The sequence below is a fragment of the Vespa velutina genome, chromosome 1 (genome assembly GCF_912470025.1).
Source record: "Vespa velutina chromosome 1, iVesVel2.1, whole genome shotgun sequence".
Taxonomy (NCBI): domain Eukaryota; kingdom Metazoa; phylum Arthropoda; class Insecta; order Hymenoptera; family Vespidae; genus Vespa; species Vespa velutina.
In genome coordinates, this window is record NC_062188.1 from 1,577,501 (window position 1) to 1,598,719 (window position 21,219).

General features: G+C 31.1%; 4 protein-coding genes across 4 annotated transcripts in view; 2 read left to right on the plus strand and 2 right to left on the minus strand.

Moving 5' to 3' along the window:
• Positions 1-174: 174 nt before the first annotated feature.
• LOC124951004 lies at positions 175-1,495 on the plus strand. Its single transcript, XM_047498669.1, has 4 exons — positions 175-423; positions 750-921; positions 1,003-1,131; positions 1,212-1,495. The coding sequence occupies exons 1-4, from the start codon at positions 308-310 to the stop codon at positions 1,431-1,433; spliced, it is 639 nt and encodes a 212-aa protein (XP_047354625.1). The 5' UTR covers positions 175-307; the 3' UTR covers positions 1,434-1,495.
• A 112-nt stretch (positions 1,496-1,607) lies between these two features.
• LOC124950988 (AMMECR1-like protein) lies at positions 1,608-7,816 on the minus strand. The gene is made up of 4 exons (XM_047498643.1): positions 7,378-7,816; positions 6,199-6,309; positions 5,914-6,119; positions 1,608-5,449 (listed from the first exon to the last, which is right to left on the minus strand). The coding sequence occupies exons 1-4, from the start codon at positions 7,587-7,589 to the stop codon at positions 5,283-5,285; spliced, it is 696 nt and encodes a 231-aa protein (XP_047354599.1). The 5' UTR covers positions 7,590-7,816; the 3' UTR covers positions 1,608-5,282.
• A 993-nt stretch (positions 7,817-8,809) lies between these two features.
• LOC124950690 overlaps positions 8,810-21,219 on the plus strand; it is a 162,854-nt gene continuing 150,444 nt past the window's right edge. Inside the window, exon 1 of the mRNA XM_047497807.1 lies at positions 8,810-9,715. The gene's annotated coding sequence lies outside the window, so the exon portion shown is untranslated. The remainder of the gene's footprint in view (positions 9,716-21,219) is intronic.
• Positions 15,863-21,162, minus strand: LOC124950908 (venom acid phosphatase Acph-1-like). The gene is made up of 7 exons (XM_047498393.1): positions 20,605-21,162; positions 20,108-20,215; positions 19,309-19,577; positions 18,929-19,085; positions 18,717-18,840; positions 18,000-18,214; positions 15,863-16,743 (listed from the first exon to the last, which is right to left on the minus strand). Exons 1-7 carry the CDS (start codon positions 20,686-20,688, stop codon positions 16,441-16,443), a joined length of 1,260 nt encoding a protein of 419 aa, XP_047354349.1. The 5' UTR covers positions 20,689-21,162; the 3' UTR covers positions 15,863-16,440.

Consider the following 21,219-nt stretch of genomic DNA (forward strand, 5'->3'; position numbering starts at 1 on the left):
ATCACGCAGTTGTATTGATCAAAATTACTTATTCCATCAATCGATGATAATTATTCTTAATCCAAGGGAATATTTACGACGCATCAATTTTTTATTTTCAATTTCTATAAGGATATTAAAAATGATTTTGAAAATGATGATCTGCGTGCATATTTTGTGTACGACCGATCGTTCGTCCATCTATATACGTTCAAATAATGTAACACGTTAGAAGAAACTTACTTGTACGTGCGACTTTACCGGCAAGAATTTCCTTTGGATATATGTTATTAAATACTGATTTGTATATAATAAATAACGTGCAATAATGGCTTTAAGAATATCAGAGAATGGTATACCAGAAAATGCTGTTATTTTAAGTAGAAGCGAGGCTATTAAATACCAATGGAAACAAATTCAAAATTGGAAACCACAAAAAGACGTGTAACTAACCTCAATTAATTACGCTATAGATTTTTCTATAAAACATAGTATTACATTGTTTTTATTATATGTAAGATTTATTATATCTGACTCTATCTATTCTAGAATATATCTTTTCAAATGCCAATAATCGTATTTTAATTATTCTTTCTTATATGTATATATGTGTACATACATATATATATGTACATATCTACACATATGTATGTGTATATATATATATATATATGTACACATATGTACATACATGCATAGGATATTACATCAATTATATTTCAATTTACTTTTAATATAACTGATTAATTTGAAATTTGTTTTTATCAAAGTTGGCCATTTTCATATGGAGTAGCTTTTCTTGGAGGTGTTGCAGCATTATCAGGTGTATATATTAACATGAGGATTAGAAAATCATTGAAATTGCGTAATTTTGGTACTGCTGCTTCTGCTGTAACTATGTCAATATGTCCAGGGTCACTTGTAATTGTTGCTCAGCTACAGGTATAACATTTTGGATCTTACAAATCTTTGTTTGGCCGCTTACTATTAATTTGATTGATTACTTATATAAAATATATTTAGATGGTTACAGAAAAAACTTTTTTGCCACTTCCAACCTGTCCATTATGCGTTGAAATGAGATCAATAGTCGTTCAGAATTGTGGTGCCATTATATATCCCTTGATTTTATCACCGATAGTAAACTTTCTGGTAAGTTTTAATTTCTATAATTTACAATTAGTTATTTATGCGAATACTTTCATATAATTTTTCTAATAATTTTGTTATAGATTGCTAAGCGTGATGGAAGATTTAGAATGCCATATTATACAAACTGGAAAGAAATAATATACTTTTGTATGAACTTATTTAAACCTATTGCCCCGTCATTACTAACCATAGCTGCTATAAATGCTTTAGCTGCGTCTATCATTGTATATAAACAATTTAAGTGTATATCTTATATACAGAAAACATTATCTGTAGAAAATGAAAATGATGATTTTGAATAAGATTTCTAAAAATTCATTATTGTTAGTCTTATAAATTATTGAATAAATTATATTAAATCGTATAATCGTCAGATTATGCTGAAATATTTGCAGTTTGCCCGCATTTATATCTATGAACGTCATAAACATGCATGTCGTATGGGATATACTATTAAAACTATAAAACAAACGAAGTGTGTGACAATATAAAATGTATTTATTCCTTCATCCCCTTTGCATTATAAGTTGATATTAATATATTTAATTATTTTTAGTTGTCTGCCAAAGTTGCTCGTTCTAATGGACTTACTGTGCTAGTGTGCACTATGCATTGCTGTTGTCTTTATTTTGTAGGCGGTATATAAACCAATTTTAACAACAGGCTTAGGCACAGTACATTTTGTAATATTATGTCTTTCAAATTATTAAGATTCGCTGTCTTGTACAGTAACTATATGCCATATTTACTTAAAAAATTTTGAATGTAATTGTTAAAATCCTAAATCTTATCCATGCAACACACGTAGGTTTATACGGAAAAATTCTGGCATCATTTATGCATAACAAACAGTGTTGAAATTGAATAGGAATATCACCATTAATTATTTTTACCAATATAATAGTCGTCGAAGCTAATGCAAGTGCATAAGACATACCGTTTTAAAGGTAATCGAATTATGTTTGAACAAGTATTGTCATAATGAGATTCAGAAAATATTTAATGAAATAGAATAAGGTGCATGAAATCTTTCTGATTTATAAGCAGCATCATTTTGTTATGCATGTATAAATATAATTAATAAGATGAGAAGCAACTATTAAAAAAGTAGTTCAATCTGTATGATAAACATAATTCGCATAAAGAATTATGTAAATATTTTTATCTATTAGGATTTGGGACTTTAACATATTTAAAAACTTTCATAGATTTCAAGAACTAGGCTCTATGTAGAAGAAAAACAAGAAAAAAGAGAAAAAAAAAAAAAAAAAAAAAAAAAAAAAAAAAAAAAGAAAATAATTACCATTGGAAATGCATCAGATATTTATCTTCTTTGCTATTCTCCATTGACATTTATGAACTAAAAGATACTATCAATGATACGATATGTACACCGTACGTACAGGTAGCGTTACTATCATTGACTTAATTAGGATTCCACAGCCTAATTCAGTTTATATATATATATATATATATTTTTTTTTTTTAATTTGATTTGCCGATAAATCTACGATTAAGTATGATACTGGCAGTTGGTTGGACATCTTGTCGAGGCTTTTGAGTGGTATGGAGATCTCAAAAACTAGCAAGCTACCTTGGTAATAATAATGTAATGTAATAATGTAAGTAATAACATCAAATGTTAAGTTAAAACATTGATTAACAAAAGTGTAACAACACGATTTCTTTAGTCTTAGCAAGCTTTGCTTATGTAAATGACACAACAATGAATAAATTGGCAGTGAATGAAACCAGCCACGGAGTAACTGGAGGAATCTAAGTAAAGAGAGGACATTAACACGTGGAAGAATAGGACGCCAATTATTTCTTGCAAATTTCTGCCAGACGCACTTTTATACGATAATAGTCTAAAATGCATTACTAGTTCGTAGTACATTAATAGCTGCATTTGGCATATAAACCATCTAAATCATAATACAGTTGAAACTTTTCTTTCAAAATAGAAATAATATATATATATATATATATATATATATATATATATATATATATGCATTGAAGTACTATTTGTTTCTCTTTCTATTTTTTTTTTCTTTTGTATTATAGGTAGCCATATAATGCAACTATATAATGTACAAGAATTCATGAATTTACGATCACAATTCGCAGAATAATCAAAATCACAATGAGATCGTCATTTTTTTTTTTTTGTTAGTACCTTAAATCTATATTACAGCTAGAAATTAACATTTTCTTTTTCTCTATAGTCATAGTGCAGTCCATTGCTTATTTACAGTAGAGGTCCCATTCTGCAAATATTTTATATTACACATTTAGAATACCTCCGTGTTCTCTAGAGGTATTGTTTTTAAAATTTCTCTCTGTTAAGTTGTAAGCTGAACTTGTATAATATTGAGCAAGATAACAATAATCTTAATAAAGTTATCTTTGAACCTCTTAAAGTGGTATATTTTAAGAGACTAATTGAGATGTATCTTATAAGCCTAAGCTGTACGTTAGAAAGTACAGTATTTATGTACCCCATATTTATCGATACTTTTCATCAATAGCAAAACTTCTTTGCTGCAATAAAACGCTGGACTATATTACAACTACGATTTTTTAAAATAAACTTCGATGTAGCAATGGTATAAACTATGTTAGACAATTTACAGATTATATTTACATTAGCTAAATACATTTTGAGGGATTTATATTTTATGTCCAACAAAATGATACAACGTCAATGAACGATCTAATACAATCTAATTAATATAACAGACATATTTATTTATACCATTAGTACAAAGAAATTCTATTTAGCCGTTTTAACATTGTCATACTTAACGTAAAAATTACTGTCACACTGTTAGAAACAAATTGAACAGTGGAAAGAAATTCAAATTAAATTTTTTACTTATTTTTATGAATTTTTAAAATATTTAAGAAAAAAAAAAAAATGAAAAAGAAAAAAAAGGAAAACAACGTTAGTATTAGTAATTTATACCGACAAAGATAGAGTAATTTTTTTTTTCCATAACAATTACAATTGCTCATAAAAATATTTAACAGCATTATGAAACATATTGTAATCTAATTATATACTCCAATTAACAAAACAGAAATTCAAAGGATACAAAAAGCATCTTTTCACACACCTTTTGTTTATATATATATATATATATATATATATATATATATATATATATATATAATATTAATATTCTATATTTCTTGCAATATATGTAATAATACAAAGACATATATCTTTGATCAAATTTGTACAGTTTTAAAGAGATGTATATCTTTGCTGTGCTATGTAATTACTTATATCACCCATACATTGCAGATAAAAATATCAATGTAGATCCGTTAGTATGATGGCAGAGTTAATCATGTGTAAAGAGCATAAACGCATATTAAGTGCTAAGATTCGTTTAATAATTAAATACTATTTCATTAGCTCTGGCATATCATCTCGCTTGATATTACTTTAGAGAGAGAAAGAGAGAGAAAGAGAGAGAGAGAGAGAAAAAGAAATAGCTCTAACTTCTCATACTTGTTAAATACATTTCAAAGACATCATCATTAATGATTAATTTCATTATCCAATTGATATTTTAGTTCAGTTCAATATTAAATAAGTAATGAACTTATTTATAGTTAATATAGGAATTATATTTTAAGTAAAAATATTGCCATCATACTCGTAGGTTCTATCATCCTCAGGGAGGACTGTATGGTATCATAAAGGGGAGACTGTGTATGCTAAAACATACAAAATACAATAGGCACCACTTCAAACAGTGAAAGATTGCAAGTAACAGCCGCCTCCAATGTCATTTTCGCTTGCGCACCCCACGATCCATATTTTCTTGTGTTGTATATCGGTGCGTACGAGGATGTGAATGTGGAGGAGGAAAGGAAGGTCCTGCACGATCCCACCAAAAAGATGGATAATCTTGAACAGGTACCACAACGGGAGAAACAGGAGGCATGGGAAGTGGATGTATGAACGATGGATGATTAGGTTGTACCATCACTAATGTATGCTGCTGACTGGCCACAAACGGATTGTATTGATTGCTATTATTGTATTGAAAATGGGATGTTGTTTCTGTATTGTTATAACGAACTGCGACAGAAGTTTGAGAAGGTAGGGGCCCTTGTGGTGGACCCCAGGCCAGCTGCTAGCACCTTCGGCAGTGCCAATGTGTCATATAATCTTGATAGCTTACGGTGACCTTCTCACTCTGGTAACGAGTTAACTTCACACTACGTCTAATGTCTGGAGTTACCAATCCTTTATAACCACCTTTATGCAGCAGGGAGTCTATTGTCTGTATCTGGTCCCATCCTAAACATGTCAAGTTCTAACTTTGCAGAATACTCGCGAATTTCGAAACTGCTGTAAATATCAGCATACAGATTAATTAAATTGTTTCTAATTAATAAAACTCGTAGAAAATTTTGGATTTCCTGGAAGTAGCAGTAATTTACTTATTACGACGTTGCTTTGATGCGAAGAAAAATGAACGAATATATATATATATACATAAAGCAAAATTTGGAAATTCTATTTTCAACTTTACCAACCACTAAACAAAACACCAACTCTGTGACGTTTTATTATATGCCCTTGCATGTGTAAATTTTCAATTATGTTTTTTCATTCATAAAACTGTATGCAATATGAATTGACAAAAATACCAGAGGAATAAAAAAAAACCATGATGAATGTATGATCAACGACAACATAACAATTCTCTGGCTATAAATTAATTTATTATTTAAAAAAAAAAAAAAAAAATGAATACTGACCTTGTTCCGGTGCTACATCAGGCAAGTAAGTAGCCGTCCGCTTATTACCCTTTTCATTATGGAACTCTATACGAATTCCATGAACTCCAACTTCCCAATCTAAATAGTCCACCCCGTCTTCAAAGTTTCTAAGGATAGATACGCTTACATGCAAGCGTGGCAATTCCTCTCTTGTTATCGGATTGAATCGAGAATCTTTAAATGCGCTTTTAGAAAGGAGAAACAAAAATATATTCTAACTTTAAATATGATAATAATTTCAATCTTACTTATATTCTGTCATACCTAGTAGTAGCGTATTCTCTTAATCCGGCATGTAAATGCATAGCATTAAATGTACCGATGCAGCCTCTTAATCTCATGTCTTTTCCAATAGACCAAGTTACGAATAATGGGCTGAAAAATAGTTTATCTATAAATTAAAATACACATACGATAGAATTTTTTTTTAATGCCGATGCCAAACAAATTAATCTAACTTAAATAAAAGGATATATATATATATATATAAGTGTGTTGAAAAAAAATATATAATAGGCCATAATAATGAAAATTTTTATTAATACACATATGTAACGTCCTTAAAAAAAAAAAAAAAAAAAAAAAAAAAAGAATTCGTCGTTTGACTCGTTCTTAATATTAAAACTATAACTTTTTTTTTCCCTTGTATATCAATTAAAGTATAACGAGAAAAATAAGTCAAGGTAAGTGATCAAAGAAGCGGTAATAGTGCTACCGCGTTGATGCGAAGAATCGACGACCGAGTCAAAACAAAAAAGAAAGAAAGAAAAATGGGGGAAAAAAAAAAGAAGAAGAAGAAGAAGAAGAAGAAGAAGAAATAAAAATCATCATCATCCCTTGCATGTCGATTGGAACATGCAATTTCATGGTATCGAATTGCAAAAAAGAAAATAAAACGATGCCCGTTTGATACGTTTTTAAAAGATAACGAATAAAATCTAATCGAGGTTAGTTCGATCGAAGGACGTTTTCAAGGGCTTGTGTTGTGAAGGACTCATTGAGTGACATTGTTGACGGACTTTAAAAATAAAGATCTCGCGTTAACAAAGAGATTGAGAGGATAAAAGAAAGAGAGAAGTTGAATAAAAAGAGAAAGAGAAAGAGCGCGCGCGAGCGCGAACGAGTGAGACAGCAGAGAGAGAGAGAGAGAGAGAGAGAGAGAGAGAGAGAGACGACAAAAAATGGATAGAAAAAGAAATAAAAGGTTATAATGCGAGGGCTTAAAGAAAAAGAAAGAAAGAGAAAGAAAGAGAGAGAGAGAAAGAAAGGAAAAAAGATAAATGAGAAGAAGAACGAGCGAGTGAGATCGAGAGAGAGAAAAAGAGAGAAAGAGAGAGAGGGAGAGAGAGAGAGAAAGAGAGAGAAGGAAGTAAGATAAAACAGAATTGAGAAAGGCGCGTGGAGATGGTATCGGTGGGGAACAAAGAGGGCCAAGTTACTCACAATGCATCGTTGCTGAAGTTGGGCGTTTTTGGAGGGTCAAGTTGATGTAGTTGGCAGTAAAGTACGTCGAAGCAAAAGAAACCCATTTCCGGTTGGACTATCGTGGAATAGCGTATCTGGGTGCCGTTTTGCAATACGGCCGAGCCATTGCACGGAATGCTGGTCGAGTTATTCAGCTTTTGCTTCTTCGTTCCACAACAGCCAGCAGCCATCTTTCCTGGCTCGACTCTCGCGACTGCTCACTGCACTATAGTAGTAAGAAGAGAGAGAAGGAGAAAGAGAGAGAGAGAGAGAGAGAGACTGACAAAGACAAAAAGGTATAGAAAGAGAGAGAAAGAGAGAGAGAGAGAGAGAGACAGAGACAGACAGACACGGCCGGTCTACGACCTGTACACACGCACGTCTCTTCGTCTCTACTGCTGCTACTGCTCTTCGTCCTTTAGTCGTCGTCGCGTGCGAAATTACGCCCGCGCTCCGCTAGATGTCTCACCGAACTAAAAAACAGCTGTTTCATTGTCCTCCCGCCATTACGTTCGCGCCATTTGTAAGGAGTAAACGTCGTCTGCAACTGTACCTTAGTTATCTTTAGTAACAGTCGAAAGGATAATCGAGTAGCATTATATCGGATCTCTAATGATTGGCTCATTACTCATATTATTCTATTACCAATTTCATATCTAGGTGGGAACGATCTCGAAGGTCATTTCTCATTAATTATTTTACGCTGACTCATTTATTTTCCAATTGTATCTTTGCTGTCGTGTTATTTCATTATTTATCGTATTTTAATACGAGATTGAAAATAATTCAAGATTTTAATACGCATCATCTCTCGTCCTTTGTACCTGTCTCGTTCTACGTGTAATTATTTAATTGAAATTAAAAGAAAAAAAAAAAAAAAAAATAAATAAATAAATAAGAGAAGAAAAAAATAGGAAGAAACAAACGATATATAAATGAAAATATCGTTTGACCTGAATTTACAATTGATTCTTAACAAATACATAATCATCGTCGTCTATTTATCTAACTTACGATCTTTACGATGGGGAAAATAATAAACTCTATGACTAATAAGTCTAACTTTTAAAAACTAATCGTTTTTATTCTTTCCTATCGTCATTGTATACATATAACGTAAATATACATCGTAAACATATACATTAGTAGAATGGTTTCGAAAGTGACAACGAAATTGTTTCGTCCTCCTTTAGTCTTGTAATATTATATCTCGATGAATCATAAGTAAGAATTGTCTTAAAGTAATCTATAATAAATATTTTATATAGATATATATCACGATTTAAGATTGAAAATGATTTTAAATGGGATTATCGTCGAATGTCTTGCGAAATATTTAAAAATACAAATAACAAATAATATTGGAATAATAGAAATTTTAATAAGGTACAGGGTCCGTACGATCGAACGTCCGTACCTGTCTACGACTTAATACGAAGTCGAACGGAGATAGCCGAGGCATGACGAAGGATTCAATTCAGCAACGTGCACCGCCGCCAACTTGTATGCACCGTGCTCTCGCACCCATCTCGATACATACATACGTAACTACATACGTACAATATTTTATGTACGTATTTACTTCTTTTTCTTCTTCTTCTTCTTCTTCTTCGTCTTCTTCGTCGTTGTCGTTGTCGTCGTCGTCGTCGTCGTCGCTTACCTATCAGCGCATATTTAAAGATTTCGCGATCGTGACACTCGACATCTTTAAATCTCGATCTAAGTGTAGATCGTTACGTGACTTATATATCAGTTCAATACGGTTTTGTTTCTATCAAAACGAAATAATCCATTTTTCACGATAACATTGAAAAGTGAAAATCGTGATGTTGTGTTGTTGCCGCGTTCATCTAAGTTACATTAATTCGTAGTATTCGCGAACAATTCGAGTGTAACGACGAACGTCGCGGTTCGGAACTCGATCGAAAACTCGACATATGTATGTATGCATGTGTATATATATATATATAACTAAGTAAGTAACGTACATAATGTATAGTACTTATGTATGTATGTAAAAAAAGTATGTACAAAAGGATGCAAAATTATCTTCTTGTAAATCGAAACGCGTGCAACTTTCGTCGTGACGCTTGTTGAATATTGTATGTAGAAAAAGTTGAAGGGAGAAAGGTGAAAGGATCTTTTTTTTTCTTTTTCTGTTTTTTCTTTTCTTTTTTCTCTTTCTCTCTCTTTTTCTCTCTCTCTCTCTCTCTCTCTCTCTCTCTGTCTCTCTCTCGAAGAAGAAGAAGAAGAAGAAAAAGAAGAAATAACATCGTATCTTCATTTAAAAGACATCTCGGAGAACTCCTCGAAGTATGTAAGTAAATAAATAAATAAATAAATAAATAATTTAAGTATTTTTTTATATCAAAATCGATGCGAATTCGAAATCTTTTATTCTCTCTCTCTCTCTCTCTTTCTTTTTTTCTCTCTATTTTTATCGAACGACGAATCGTTCGACGAATAGGTTAACTTAATTCGTTCGTTAGTATATAATTAGCATACATATGTATGCATATATAAATTTGTTATAGATAACGAATTAATCGAATTGGTTTTCTCGGAAGAATCTATTTTGGGATCCATTTTGAATTCATTTTGAATCAGTAAATCGACCAATCAAATTCGTCGTAAGAAAATGATTTTACTTTTTCTGTTCGTCTCCCTCTACGCACGCAAACGCACACGTATATATATATATATATATATATATATAAGTCATATGAAAACGGCGCGAATTCAAATCAAGAAAAAGGAGGTAAGCGTTACGAATTTGTTTGTAGTAGTAAAAAGAAAGTCTATTCGTAGATATAAAAGAAAGATGTTAGAGTTACATCGTTACCACCTGTTCCTTCTTGGGAATATGTTATAATGGCTTGCATGAGAAGAGCGATGAGAGTTGGAGGTGGTGGGCTGGGAGTGGAGAAGCTAAGGGGATTTATCGTGACGAGCAGAGCGTATAGAATAAACGCGGTTTTAACTCGCACGTTCCAATTTATCTCGAGGTTTTATCGTTACGTCTGTAATTTCATAGCTGATGGTAAACCCGCGAAACTACATACATAGATTGCACATATATATGTATATATATACATATATATATATATATATATATGTACATAGATAACTCCGATTGGATTATATAGCACGCCATTTTGGCAAAAATTGTAAGCGGTATTTTTGAATATATATTTGATATATCACAACTCTTGCATCTATCTCTTTCTCTCTTCATTTTCGTTTCAATCCTCCATCCACCCCATCTTACAAGCACCATTGAAAATATCAATTTCTCGAGAATCTTATTGATTCTCACGCATCTTTGCGATATTTTATGTATCTTATGCGTTTAATTATACATATCACGTGTATGTGTTTGCGCGTGATATTTTCTCTATGTTTCCCGTCTATATTATTGTGTGCGAGTGTGTATTATATTTTCTGTATATATATATATATATATATACAGAAAATATATATATATATATGAATGTGTGTGTATGTATGTATAATATGTATGTACGTATATTTACATACATGAACGCGCTTACATATGGATATATACATACGTTTGAACGCTAATGGCTAATCTAACTTGGGAGGTAAAATGCGAGCACGTGGATGCGATACAATACGATACGATACAATACGATACCAAACCATACGAAACGATAGACATACGAATTCCATTTACTTACCTGCTTGAACGTGGTGGCGTGTTGTTTATAATGCACTCTCCTTTGCGTGCGTTCTCATGGAATTTGAATTTGCCATTAGGATCAACAAACAAAAGTTCTGACCATTCGTTCGTTCGTTCGACTATTGTTAATAATCCTCCTTCTTTTTTTCTTTTTTTTTTTTTCTCATTTCTTCATTTCTTATACACGTATTTTATATATATATATATATATATATATATATATATATATATATATATATATATATAATTTTATTTTTTATTCTCTCCTGTTTTTATTTTATTTCAAATGCCTGCTGCAATCATGTGGAAGCGATCAAAGCAAGTGGAATAAATGCATATCGGTGTTGCCGTATAATTGATAGCCGTATCAATACGTTCGCATTGTTGGTGTAACTTGTGTAATACCTATATGTTTTGATATTCGAAAATTTTTTTTTTCTTTTTTTTTTTCCCCTTTTGCTCTCTCTCCCTTTTTTTTTTTTTTTCTTTTTTTCAAGTCTCTCGATTGGTTTTGCACAAATACGTAAGCGGATTTAACGGATCGGTTTATATTTATTTCCATCGTCGCGCTCGTTCGTAAAGAATTTCCAAGAACGTAAACGACGACGACGATGACGATGACGATGACGATGACGACGACGACGACGAGGACGATGATCGATTCATCGTTCGTATAAGGAAAAATATGGAAATTGTATCTTCGTCAAGGTTACGTGTCTTACGTAATCCTAAATAAATTATTCGTGAAAGTATTTCCTTCGGAATGGATGGATAGGAAAAGGAGGGGGTTGAGCAAGCGAGCGAGCGAGAGAGAGAGAGAGAGAGAGAGAGAGAGAAGATCCATCGATCGTGTTCGATCCTTCTCTTGTAAGGTGGTTAAAAAAAAAAAAAAAAAAAAAAAAAAAAAAAAATAGAGAAAAAAGAAAAGAAAAATCTGGGAAATACTTTCGCTCGTTTGGTAATGATTAATTAACGTTTCATTTAATCAACGAGCGTTCTATGGGAATTATCAATGGAAAAATTATATTAAGAGATAATTTTTTTCTTCTTGACGTAACACGCTCGCGCTCACGCACTCTCGCATGCACGCACACGATAATGAGCGATGAGAAAAATATGAAAGTTTTATGCGTTCCTGTCGATGAACAAAGAAACAAGGAAAAAAAAAAAAAAAAAAAGAGAAAAAAAAAGAAAAAGAGAAAACAGAGAAGGAAAGGAAAAAAAATGTAAGAACAAAGAAAAGGAGAAAAAAGAAACGCGCGTTTAAATCGTGAATAGAGAATGATTTTTTTTTTCTATTTAAAATCCAATAGACGATAGATCGTCGTTGACCATTCTTATTATATCAGAATGAACGAAAGTAGAATGAGATGAAGAGAGATAGAGACAGAGAGACAGACAGACAGACAGAGAAAAAGAGAGAGAGAGAGAGAGAGAGGGAAAGAGAGAGTTTGTTGGCATTTCAATTCAATAAAAAGAAAGTTGTACAGGTGAATCGATTGCGAAAAACTATTCTCCGAGAGAAATTTCTATTCGACGTTACGCAACAAAAAGACAACAGCAAAGTGTCTGTTTGTTTATTTATTATCGAGTGTTTGTTATCAAATTGTAACGTTTCTCCTTTTTTTCTTTCTTTCTTTCTTTCTTTCTTTCTTTCTCTTTTTCTTTTTTTATATTTTATTTATTTTTCTTTTTTTTTCTTCGCTTATCTTTCCTTTTGTCTTTTGTATATAATGCACTAAAGTATAGTACAGTCTATTATTTATGTATAGTGAGAAAGGCATTACATCATTTGTTATATAATCGTACGCAACGTCGGACTCGCATTAACGAACGAATAGGAACGAATCCGTCAAGGTGACGAGATAGATACTTTTTTCCCTCTTCTTCTTCTTCTTCTTCTTCTTTTTCTTTTTTTTTTTTTGTTTTTGTTTTTTTTTCGTTTCGTTTTTTTTCAGTTGAGAGATCGCAAAAGATCTCCTTCGATCTATTTAAGTAAGTACTTACACGTACATACGTACGTAGAATCGAAAATTTTGTGCGAATTCGTATATATATATATAATTGAGTCTTCGAGAAAAAACACAATTTTTCTTTCTCTATTTTTTTTTCTTTTTTCTCCTTTTTTTTTTTTTTTTTTTTTAATTGAGACTTCGTAAAAGATCTATTTCGATCTATGTAAATAAGTACTTGCATACATAGTACGTACGTAGGATCGATGATTTTTCTTTTTTTTTTTTTTTTTTTTTTCATACGTCCTACTAATTACCACTACACGACCTTCGAGTCAAGAATGAAACAAAAAAAAAATTCTTCGAACAATTATTCTTCGAACAATTCGCGATAGAAGGTGTAATGTACATACATATGTACATAACATACGTGAGAGTATACGACGTATGATTATGAAAATGAATTTGAGACGAAGGGAAAAACGTCACTTTGTTTATTCATTGTTAACTGTAAAACGTATATAAGTAATGTGTATTTACTTAGGACACACGTACATTTATACGTATGAATGTATGTATAGTAGATATAATATATTTCTAAAGAAACTATATATTAATAACAAATTTTAATAAGATAAAAAGTTTCCTCTCGAGTTTATGCGATAATTAAGCGATCAATAACGTTTACGTCAAACATATGGTCGGAAAAAAATAGGAGAATGAGAAAGAGAGTGAGAGAGAGAGAGAGAGAGAGAGAGAGAGAGAGAGAGAGAGAGAGACCGAATTTTATATATGTCGACATTCGTCGACATTACAGATATTATAGGAACGTATTAGGAAGATAGATTAGGAGAGAGAGAGAGAGAAAGAGAGAGAGAGAGAGAGAGAGAGAGAGAGAGAAATCGAATTTTATATATGTCGACATTCGTCGACATTACAGATATTATAGGAACGTATTAAGAAGATATATATGTATATACATATACACATCTGAGTCTGTGCGTGTATATATATATATATATATTAGGGGGACCGGAAAGTAATGTCGCTTTCTTAAATTAAATTCAAACGAATAAATTTTTAACAAGTTTTTATTTTTGATCACAATCAAATATCGACATGCGCAGAAACGACATTACTTTTCGGTCTCCCTAATATATATATTGAAAAAATAAAAGTTATTTTGACAAAACAATATGACATCTGTAGATCTTTACAGATGTCATATTGTTTCATCGTTTATGTTCTTCTATCGAAAGAATCGTATAATCGACAAATTTTTCTATTTTCCGCATGATAGAACAATACGTATACAATCGTATATCCTATTTTTTGTTTTCTGTTTTATTTATTTATTTATTTTTATTTATTTATTCATTTATTTATTTATTTATTTTTTTTTACTGTTATCGTCATTCACTCTCCCACGCGAATTTTGATTACACGATTGCACAGTGCTATGCTGGGAATGTTATGTTGGAAAATATTATTTTCGTGGTTTCTCGTAGAGGAAATTCAATATGTTTTTTTAATAAATCGAAGAGGCGAAATAGTTTGGGGTAAAAAAGAAAAAAAAAAAAATAATAATAATAATGGACGATTGATGACAGTTGGTCAGTACGTACCATAAGTACTTACCTATATCAATGGGATCAAATAAATTTTACCATGGAAAAAGGTATACTATAGGCTCACTCGTTTTTATTTATTTTTTTTCTTTCTTTTTTTTTTTTTTTTTTTTTTTTTTTTTAAATGAACGTTCCCGTGTTATCCGGATGTATGCATGTATGCAAATACATACATACATACATACATACATACATACATACATACATACATACATACATACATACATACATACATACATACATACATACATACATACATACATACATACATACATACATACATACATACATACATACATACATACATACATACATACATACATACATACATACATACATACATACATACATACATACATACATACATGCATACATGCATACATACATATATACATAGATTACATACATACGTAGATATTTTATTTATACGAACTCTGTGAAATAACGTATTTTACCCTATGCTAGATAGATACGTATATGTATATATATATATATATATATATATATATATATATATATATATATATATGTATGTATCAGAACTATGCTTTCTATGCGGCCTTGCGTGTATAATTTCATAGAAGTGAGCAATGTTCGATATCGATTACGAAAAGGTATTTGAACTCTCTTCACCCTCTTGAACGAAAATGGAGAAGAGATATTCTCTGGTTCACTTGAAAATCGAATCTATTCCCGTTTCATGTCTATCGAGTGTCACACTTTACTTTATCTTCTCTGTCTCCCTCTCTGTCTGTCTGTCTCTCTTTCTCTTTCTCTCTATCTATCTCTTTGTCTCTCTCTCTCTCTCTCTCTCTCTCTCTCTCTCTCTCTCTCTCTCTCTCTCTCTCTATCTCTCGGTGAATTTAGTCGGGTGTCGGGGCTGTTACTCGTTAAATTGACATTTTCATTTACGTGCCAGGATCGCATGGAAAAATCGTAAAAAATCCTTGAAAATTTACTCGCTATCGTATCGTACGAGAGATCTCGAGGCTTTAACATAATTTACTTCTTTTTCTCCTTTTTTCCTTTCTTTTTTCTTTTTATTTTTTTCTCTTTTTTCTTTTCTCTCTTTTTCCCTCCAATTCGATGATCACATCGCTCGAAAGAATAATGTCCTGCCATTTTTATTGGGCGAAATATTTTTAAACTCGGTATTTCTAATAAATGCTCGACGCTTATAATAAAATATTAGCATAATCCTGACATTTAATTATTTACATTGCTAATTAAAATATTCGTCCGTGCGGGTGCACGTGTATATGTGTGTGTGTATATATATATATTTGTATTGTATTTGTTTTATGTATTTTATAAAATACCTTAGGTTCGATTGATAAGATATCGATCAAATAAACAGAAGTGGGAAGAATATTTTTCGTGTTTTCTTTTCTTTTTTTTTTTTTTTTCTTTTTTTTTTTCAAACGTTGACAGTCGTTTATATAAAAAATATTATTCAATTAGATTTATTTTCTATAATACTTATTATTTTATTTACACAGGATTATCTATATTCATTAAAATCAGACGTTATCAAGTATTGTGACGTGAAGAAAGTCATCGCGTAACGAGAGAGAATGCTCGAAACGTAAATAAATAATAATAACATTTTGAGAGTTAAATGGTTTTTGAGAGAACGTTCGAGCATAACTTTCTATCGGAGTTGTCGTATCGACGATAGTTTAACCAATATATATATATATATATGTATATATATATATACATACATACGCCGTTCGTCTCTCATCGTCGATTCATCTCTCGTTCACGTTAACGATTTCGAAATCACGTACGAAATTCCTAATAGATAAAACATAAGTTTGTCCAGATTGATTATCGTTGATGACGATATATGATGATGATGATGATTATTATTATTATTATTACTATTATCATTATTATTATTATTATTATTATTATTATGATCTTTTTGTCGACATAAAAGATCCTCGTCGGTTGCTATAACATCATTCAAAAGAAGACGGAATTCATTGTACGGACATAGCTCGTTACAGCCAGGAATAGTTTGGATAATTAACTTTTCCGTCACCCCTGTCCATAGAAGTACCTATAAAACAAAAACAAAAACAAAAACAAAATAGATGAGAAAAATAAAAAATTCATTATTTAATTTATAATCACGACATTTATCTCGTATAATTTCTTTTCTTTTTCTTTTCTTCTTTTGTTTTCTTTTTTTTTCTTTTCTCTTTTTTTTTTCTTTTTTATTCTTATTTTTTTTTTCAATATTTCGTGAATTTCGCCTGACAAATATTCGTGCTATTAATAATTTTCTTATCGTTTGATTATTTTCTTTTTTGTCTTCTTTTTTTTTTTTTCTTTTCTTTTCCTTTTGTCGCAAAACTTATGAAAGGAAATATCGTAACAATGTTTTATTCCTCGTTTTCGTCTCAATGAGTTTATGTTTGTGATCTCACGTACGGTAATAAGTAAGAGCGACATGTCGAAATAAGATAGCGTCGTGGCAGACGGTGCAAGCAAACATTACTCAGAAGGTAAATACCGGAACAGGGAAATCGTGTGATTTTACTTTGAAATTGCTTTTCGGTTAGATTAAGTTAAATAAGAGAGTATCATCTAGTACTTAGTTAAAAAGAAAAAAAAAAAAAAAAAAGAAAAAAAGGAGAAAAAAAAACCAATTTTTTCACTTTGGGTTCCTTTTTTGTTTTCTATTTCTTTTTTTTTTCTTTTTTTTTTTTTTGTTTTTTTTTTTTCCTTAGAACGATTAAAGCAAATAATGATAATGAAATTTTAGAGAATAAAGATATTAAATGGAAGGTCTTTCGACTCGTTTTGAAAAAAAAAAAAAAAAAAAAAAAAAAAAAAAAAAAAAAAAAAAATATACTATACTTTTTGTTGATATAAGGTTAATGTTCAATTTTATCCCATTATCGATATAATTTTCTCGAAGGTTAATGTTAATACATCAGTGAGACGTAACATAAAAATTTCGAAAATGGATTATTGCTTTTGTTCTTTATCAAAATATTATTTTCATGTATATGGCGTAGCATTGAAATTTAACGCGATCTATTTATTTATAACGTTGTTTAGAAAATATTTGATAACTTTGTGATATCTTGCATATAAAAATAATAAATAACAAGTATTAAATACACACACACACACACACACATATATATATATATATATATCATATTTAAGTTGAAAAGGAAAGAAAAGAAATGAATGTTGCGTGAGAAAGAGAATTTTAAAATAAAAGTCTGCGTTTCTCGATTTCTAATTACGTATTATCTATGTATTATCTTTTAATGAGAAATCAACATGAGTGAAAGCACTTACGCGAATATAGTAAGTTCCCTTTTTGTCACGCAGAGTTTCCAGTATTATCGTAGATCCATAAGCGGGAAGTAAAGGTTCATTGGTGCCGAGAGTTCTCGCCAATGCAGCTACGTTCACTTCGTGAGCAGAAAATAGGAAAGCTTTTCTATCGGTGGGTTGTAATCTTCCTTTTTGATATAATTCGATATCATTAACTATCCTTCTAAGTAGCATACCTAAAAATCATTGGAATTATGTCATTTTTTTTTTTATAGCTTTTAATTTATAAGTAAAATTTAGGATAACATTAATGGCTTATGCATTGCGGCGGGCGCAGATTAACGAACGTTTTATATCACTTATTAAATAGAGCTATAGATAGATAAACTTATAGATCTTTTTTCTTTTTTTCTGTTTTTTTTTTCTGTCCTCGATTTCGAAAGGAAACGATGAAGAGCGAGGTCGTTAAATCACGACAATAAATCTTTCAAGTATTATCATTAAATGCATTTTTTTTATATATCCTATCTCAAGAAAATATTCTACTAGCTTATATTTTTTTGTCGTTAAGTATGTAAACGTCTGTAAGGTATTAATGTCTGTAATGTATATATATATAATGTCTGTAATATATATATATATATATATATATGTATTTATTCTTTCCTCGAAGAATTTCGAAATTGCCTTTCTCTACTTTATCAAGCATTAATTTTATAATTGTCTGATAAAACGTACCTCCATTAAGTCGTTTCAAGGTCTTCGTATAGGATCGTAGATGAAAATCAAGCATTGTAATTTCTTTCATAGGACTAGGGAACACATTCTCCGTCCATTTAGGCAGTGTTAGATTTTGTGCGGCCTTTAAGAGAAAAGAGAAAATTACAAAAAGAGAGCTCTCTTAAGATCGACTGAATTCATGTCGAGGAATAAAATGCAAATGTATTTACCTCCTCCTTTAATAAATTATACAAATATTGAACGGCCTTGGTCGTGTTAACAATTTTTCCCGTATGATCGGTCAAATAAGAGAAAACATTTTTGTATCTTTTTATCATCTCTTGAGTATCATCCTGTTCGAGAAATTGTGCGTATTCCTCTTGGTATCTGTCGATATTGAAAGATGATAAACATTCGTTTTGTTTTTTTTCTTTTTTTTTTTTTCATTCCTTTTTTTGTTTTGAAATTTATCAACAAAGAAAACATTTGTCCCAGGATGATTGATATTATTTAAGATTTAAACGTTCATAAATAAGATGTAAGATTTTAGAAAGGAATTGATCGATCTATTCGAAATGTTTATTATTATTTTAAAGTGAAATTAACTTACCGCGGACAATAGTGAGGGAATAATAGGCTTTGAATATCGTGTGGTGTAGCTAGACTCGTCCACGTGGGAATCCAGGGCAAATGTGGATTCCAGATCTGTTTCTCGGAGGGTGGGAATAATCCGGCCAGTACGAGCTGGATAGATAACTGAGTCCTTGGCACATCCGTCGCAAGACCGTAGATCTTGTCGGGCCAATAATCCGAACCAAAATATCCATCGTAACGTCCACGTAACATCAGGCCAATTTTGTACTCACGCAACTTTCCCTCCTGATAAAATCCAGTAGATTCACATAACGATCAACTATCAAACTTATTTACTAACTTGTTTACATTATTACATTATTCATTTTCTCTTTTTTTTTTCTCTCCTGTTATTTTAATGTCTTTCTCTCTCTCTCTCTCTCTCTATCTTCTTTTTCTTTCTTCTTTTTTGTTTTTTTTTTGTTTAAACTCAAAACACCGTCTCCCTCTTTTCTCCCTTTTTATCTCTCTTTCTTTTTTTTTTTTTTTTTTTCTTTCTTCCAGAAGAATGTCGGAGAAAGTGGATATTTGAAAAATTGATTAATCGTTTTACTTTCTTCCCCGCCCTCCTCCCCCGTCTCACACCCATCCTTTGCCTTCTTTTTCTTAGTTACCATTGGAAATGTATGTTTCTTTTTTTTTCTTTTCTATTTTTTTCTTTTTTCACTTTATCATTCGAAACGAGCGATGACATACATTCTTGTCTGTTTTTTTTTATGTTATTTTTTTTTTTCAGAGAAAAAAAGAAATTTACAACACGCAAGTATCATACTCACGTTGGTCAAATCGCCGTCTCCCATTGGATAATAGGTATAATCGCGATACGGATCATTTGGATAATTTTGATAGGCTCGATGAGGTACCTTGTCGCCATGTCGAAATAGCTTTAAAAGAGAGAAAAAAAAACACGCGCACACACACACACAAACACAACAATTAATCATTGATCTTTTCTTTTAATTATTTTTTTCTTTTTTTTTTTTTTTTTTTTTTTTTTTTTTTAATAACTTTTTCCAAAAGAAGACGAACGAGAATAGAAAAGGAACGGAAAGATTTCGAAGTTTCGTATAAGATAAAGAAAAGTATAACAACAATGGACAAAATTATACAGTAGAAAAAGTATATACTAATAAGAAAGGAGACTTGTCTTAGACTTAATTTAACTAAATCGAACTGTCTGTAACGTTCCTTTTTTTTCCTTTTTTTTTTTTTTTTTTGATCTCTTAGAAAACGAGAATACTAATTTGTAAATCGTGATGAAACTTTTATTTACCACGTGGAGTAGTTGCACTTCCAAATCGCAGTTCACCAATGTAACGAAAGAAAATAATACGACGAGAAACACATTGGCATTCATGATGTTCTTATTATGTCAAACGGTACTTTGTTAGATAGAAGAGGATGGGAAACGCACAAATAAAAAAAGAAAAAAAAGGAAAAGGAAAGAAAGAAAAAGGAAGGAAATGGAATAAAAAAGAAACGAAAAAACAAAAAAAAGAACAATTAAACCGAAGAAATAAATAAAAATCGAACGACCGATAAACGCGACAAAATGGAAGAACGGAAGATCCCAGTTGGTATCCTCTCCTTCTCGAATATCGTAAATACGTCCGGTTTACTCGATTTCACGTTGCGATCTACTCGCGAATGGTTTTTCATATACAAGCGCGAGAGTCTCGTTCTACTGTTGTCACACACTAAAACACGGTGTGCGGAGTTCGAGTGGGGCTGGACAAGGAACTTAGCCGAACAGGTTTTGTACACCTAATGATTTTTATTCTACGTACTCTATACACGGTTTTTCATCGTCGACTATTACAATCGTCTTAGCCGTCGTAGTTTTGTTCCTCTATGATATCCTTTTCCTCTTTCGTCAATCCTCAACACG

Coding starts and splice junctions, on each gene's coding strand:
- LOC124951004 (XM_047498669.1), top strand. CDS start 308: ATGGCTTTAAGAATATCAGAGAATGGTATACCAGAAAATGCTGTTATT. Junction 922..1,002: donor TAATTGTTGCTCAGCTACAG/GTATAACATTTT, acceptor AAATATATTTAG/ATGGTTACAGAAAAAACTTT. Junction 1,132..1,211: donor CACCGATAGTAAACTTTCTG/GTAAGTTTTAAT, acceptor ATTTTGTTATAG/ATTGCTAAGCGTGATGGAAG.
- LOC124950988 (XM_047498643.1), bottom strand. CDS start 7,589: ATGGCTGCTGGCTGTTGTGGAACGAAGAAGCAAAAGCTGAATAACTCG. Junction 6,310..7,377: donor AACTTCAGCAACGATGCATT/GTGAGTAACTTG, acceptor ACTATTTTTCAG/CCCATTATTCGTAACTTGGT. Junction 6,120..6,198: donor AGAGAATACGCTACTACTAG/GTATGACAGAAT, acceptor CCTTTCTAAAAG/CGCATTTAAAGATTCTCGAT.
- LOC124950908 (XM_047498393.1), bottom strand. CDS start 20,688: ATGAATGCCAATGTGTTTCTCGTCGTATTATTTTCTTTCGTTACATTG. Junction 19,578..20,107: donor GAGACGGCGATTTGACCAAC/GTGAGTATGATA, acceptor GGATTTTATCAG/GAGGGAAAGTTGCGTGAGTA. Junction 18,215..18,716: donor CTTGAAACGACTTAATGGAG/GTACGTTTTATC, acceptor AATGATTTTTAG/GTATGCTACTTAGAAGGATA.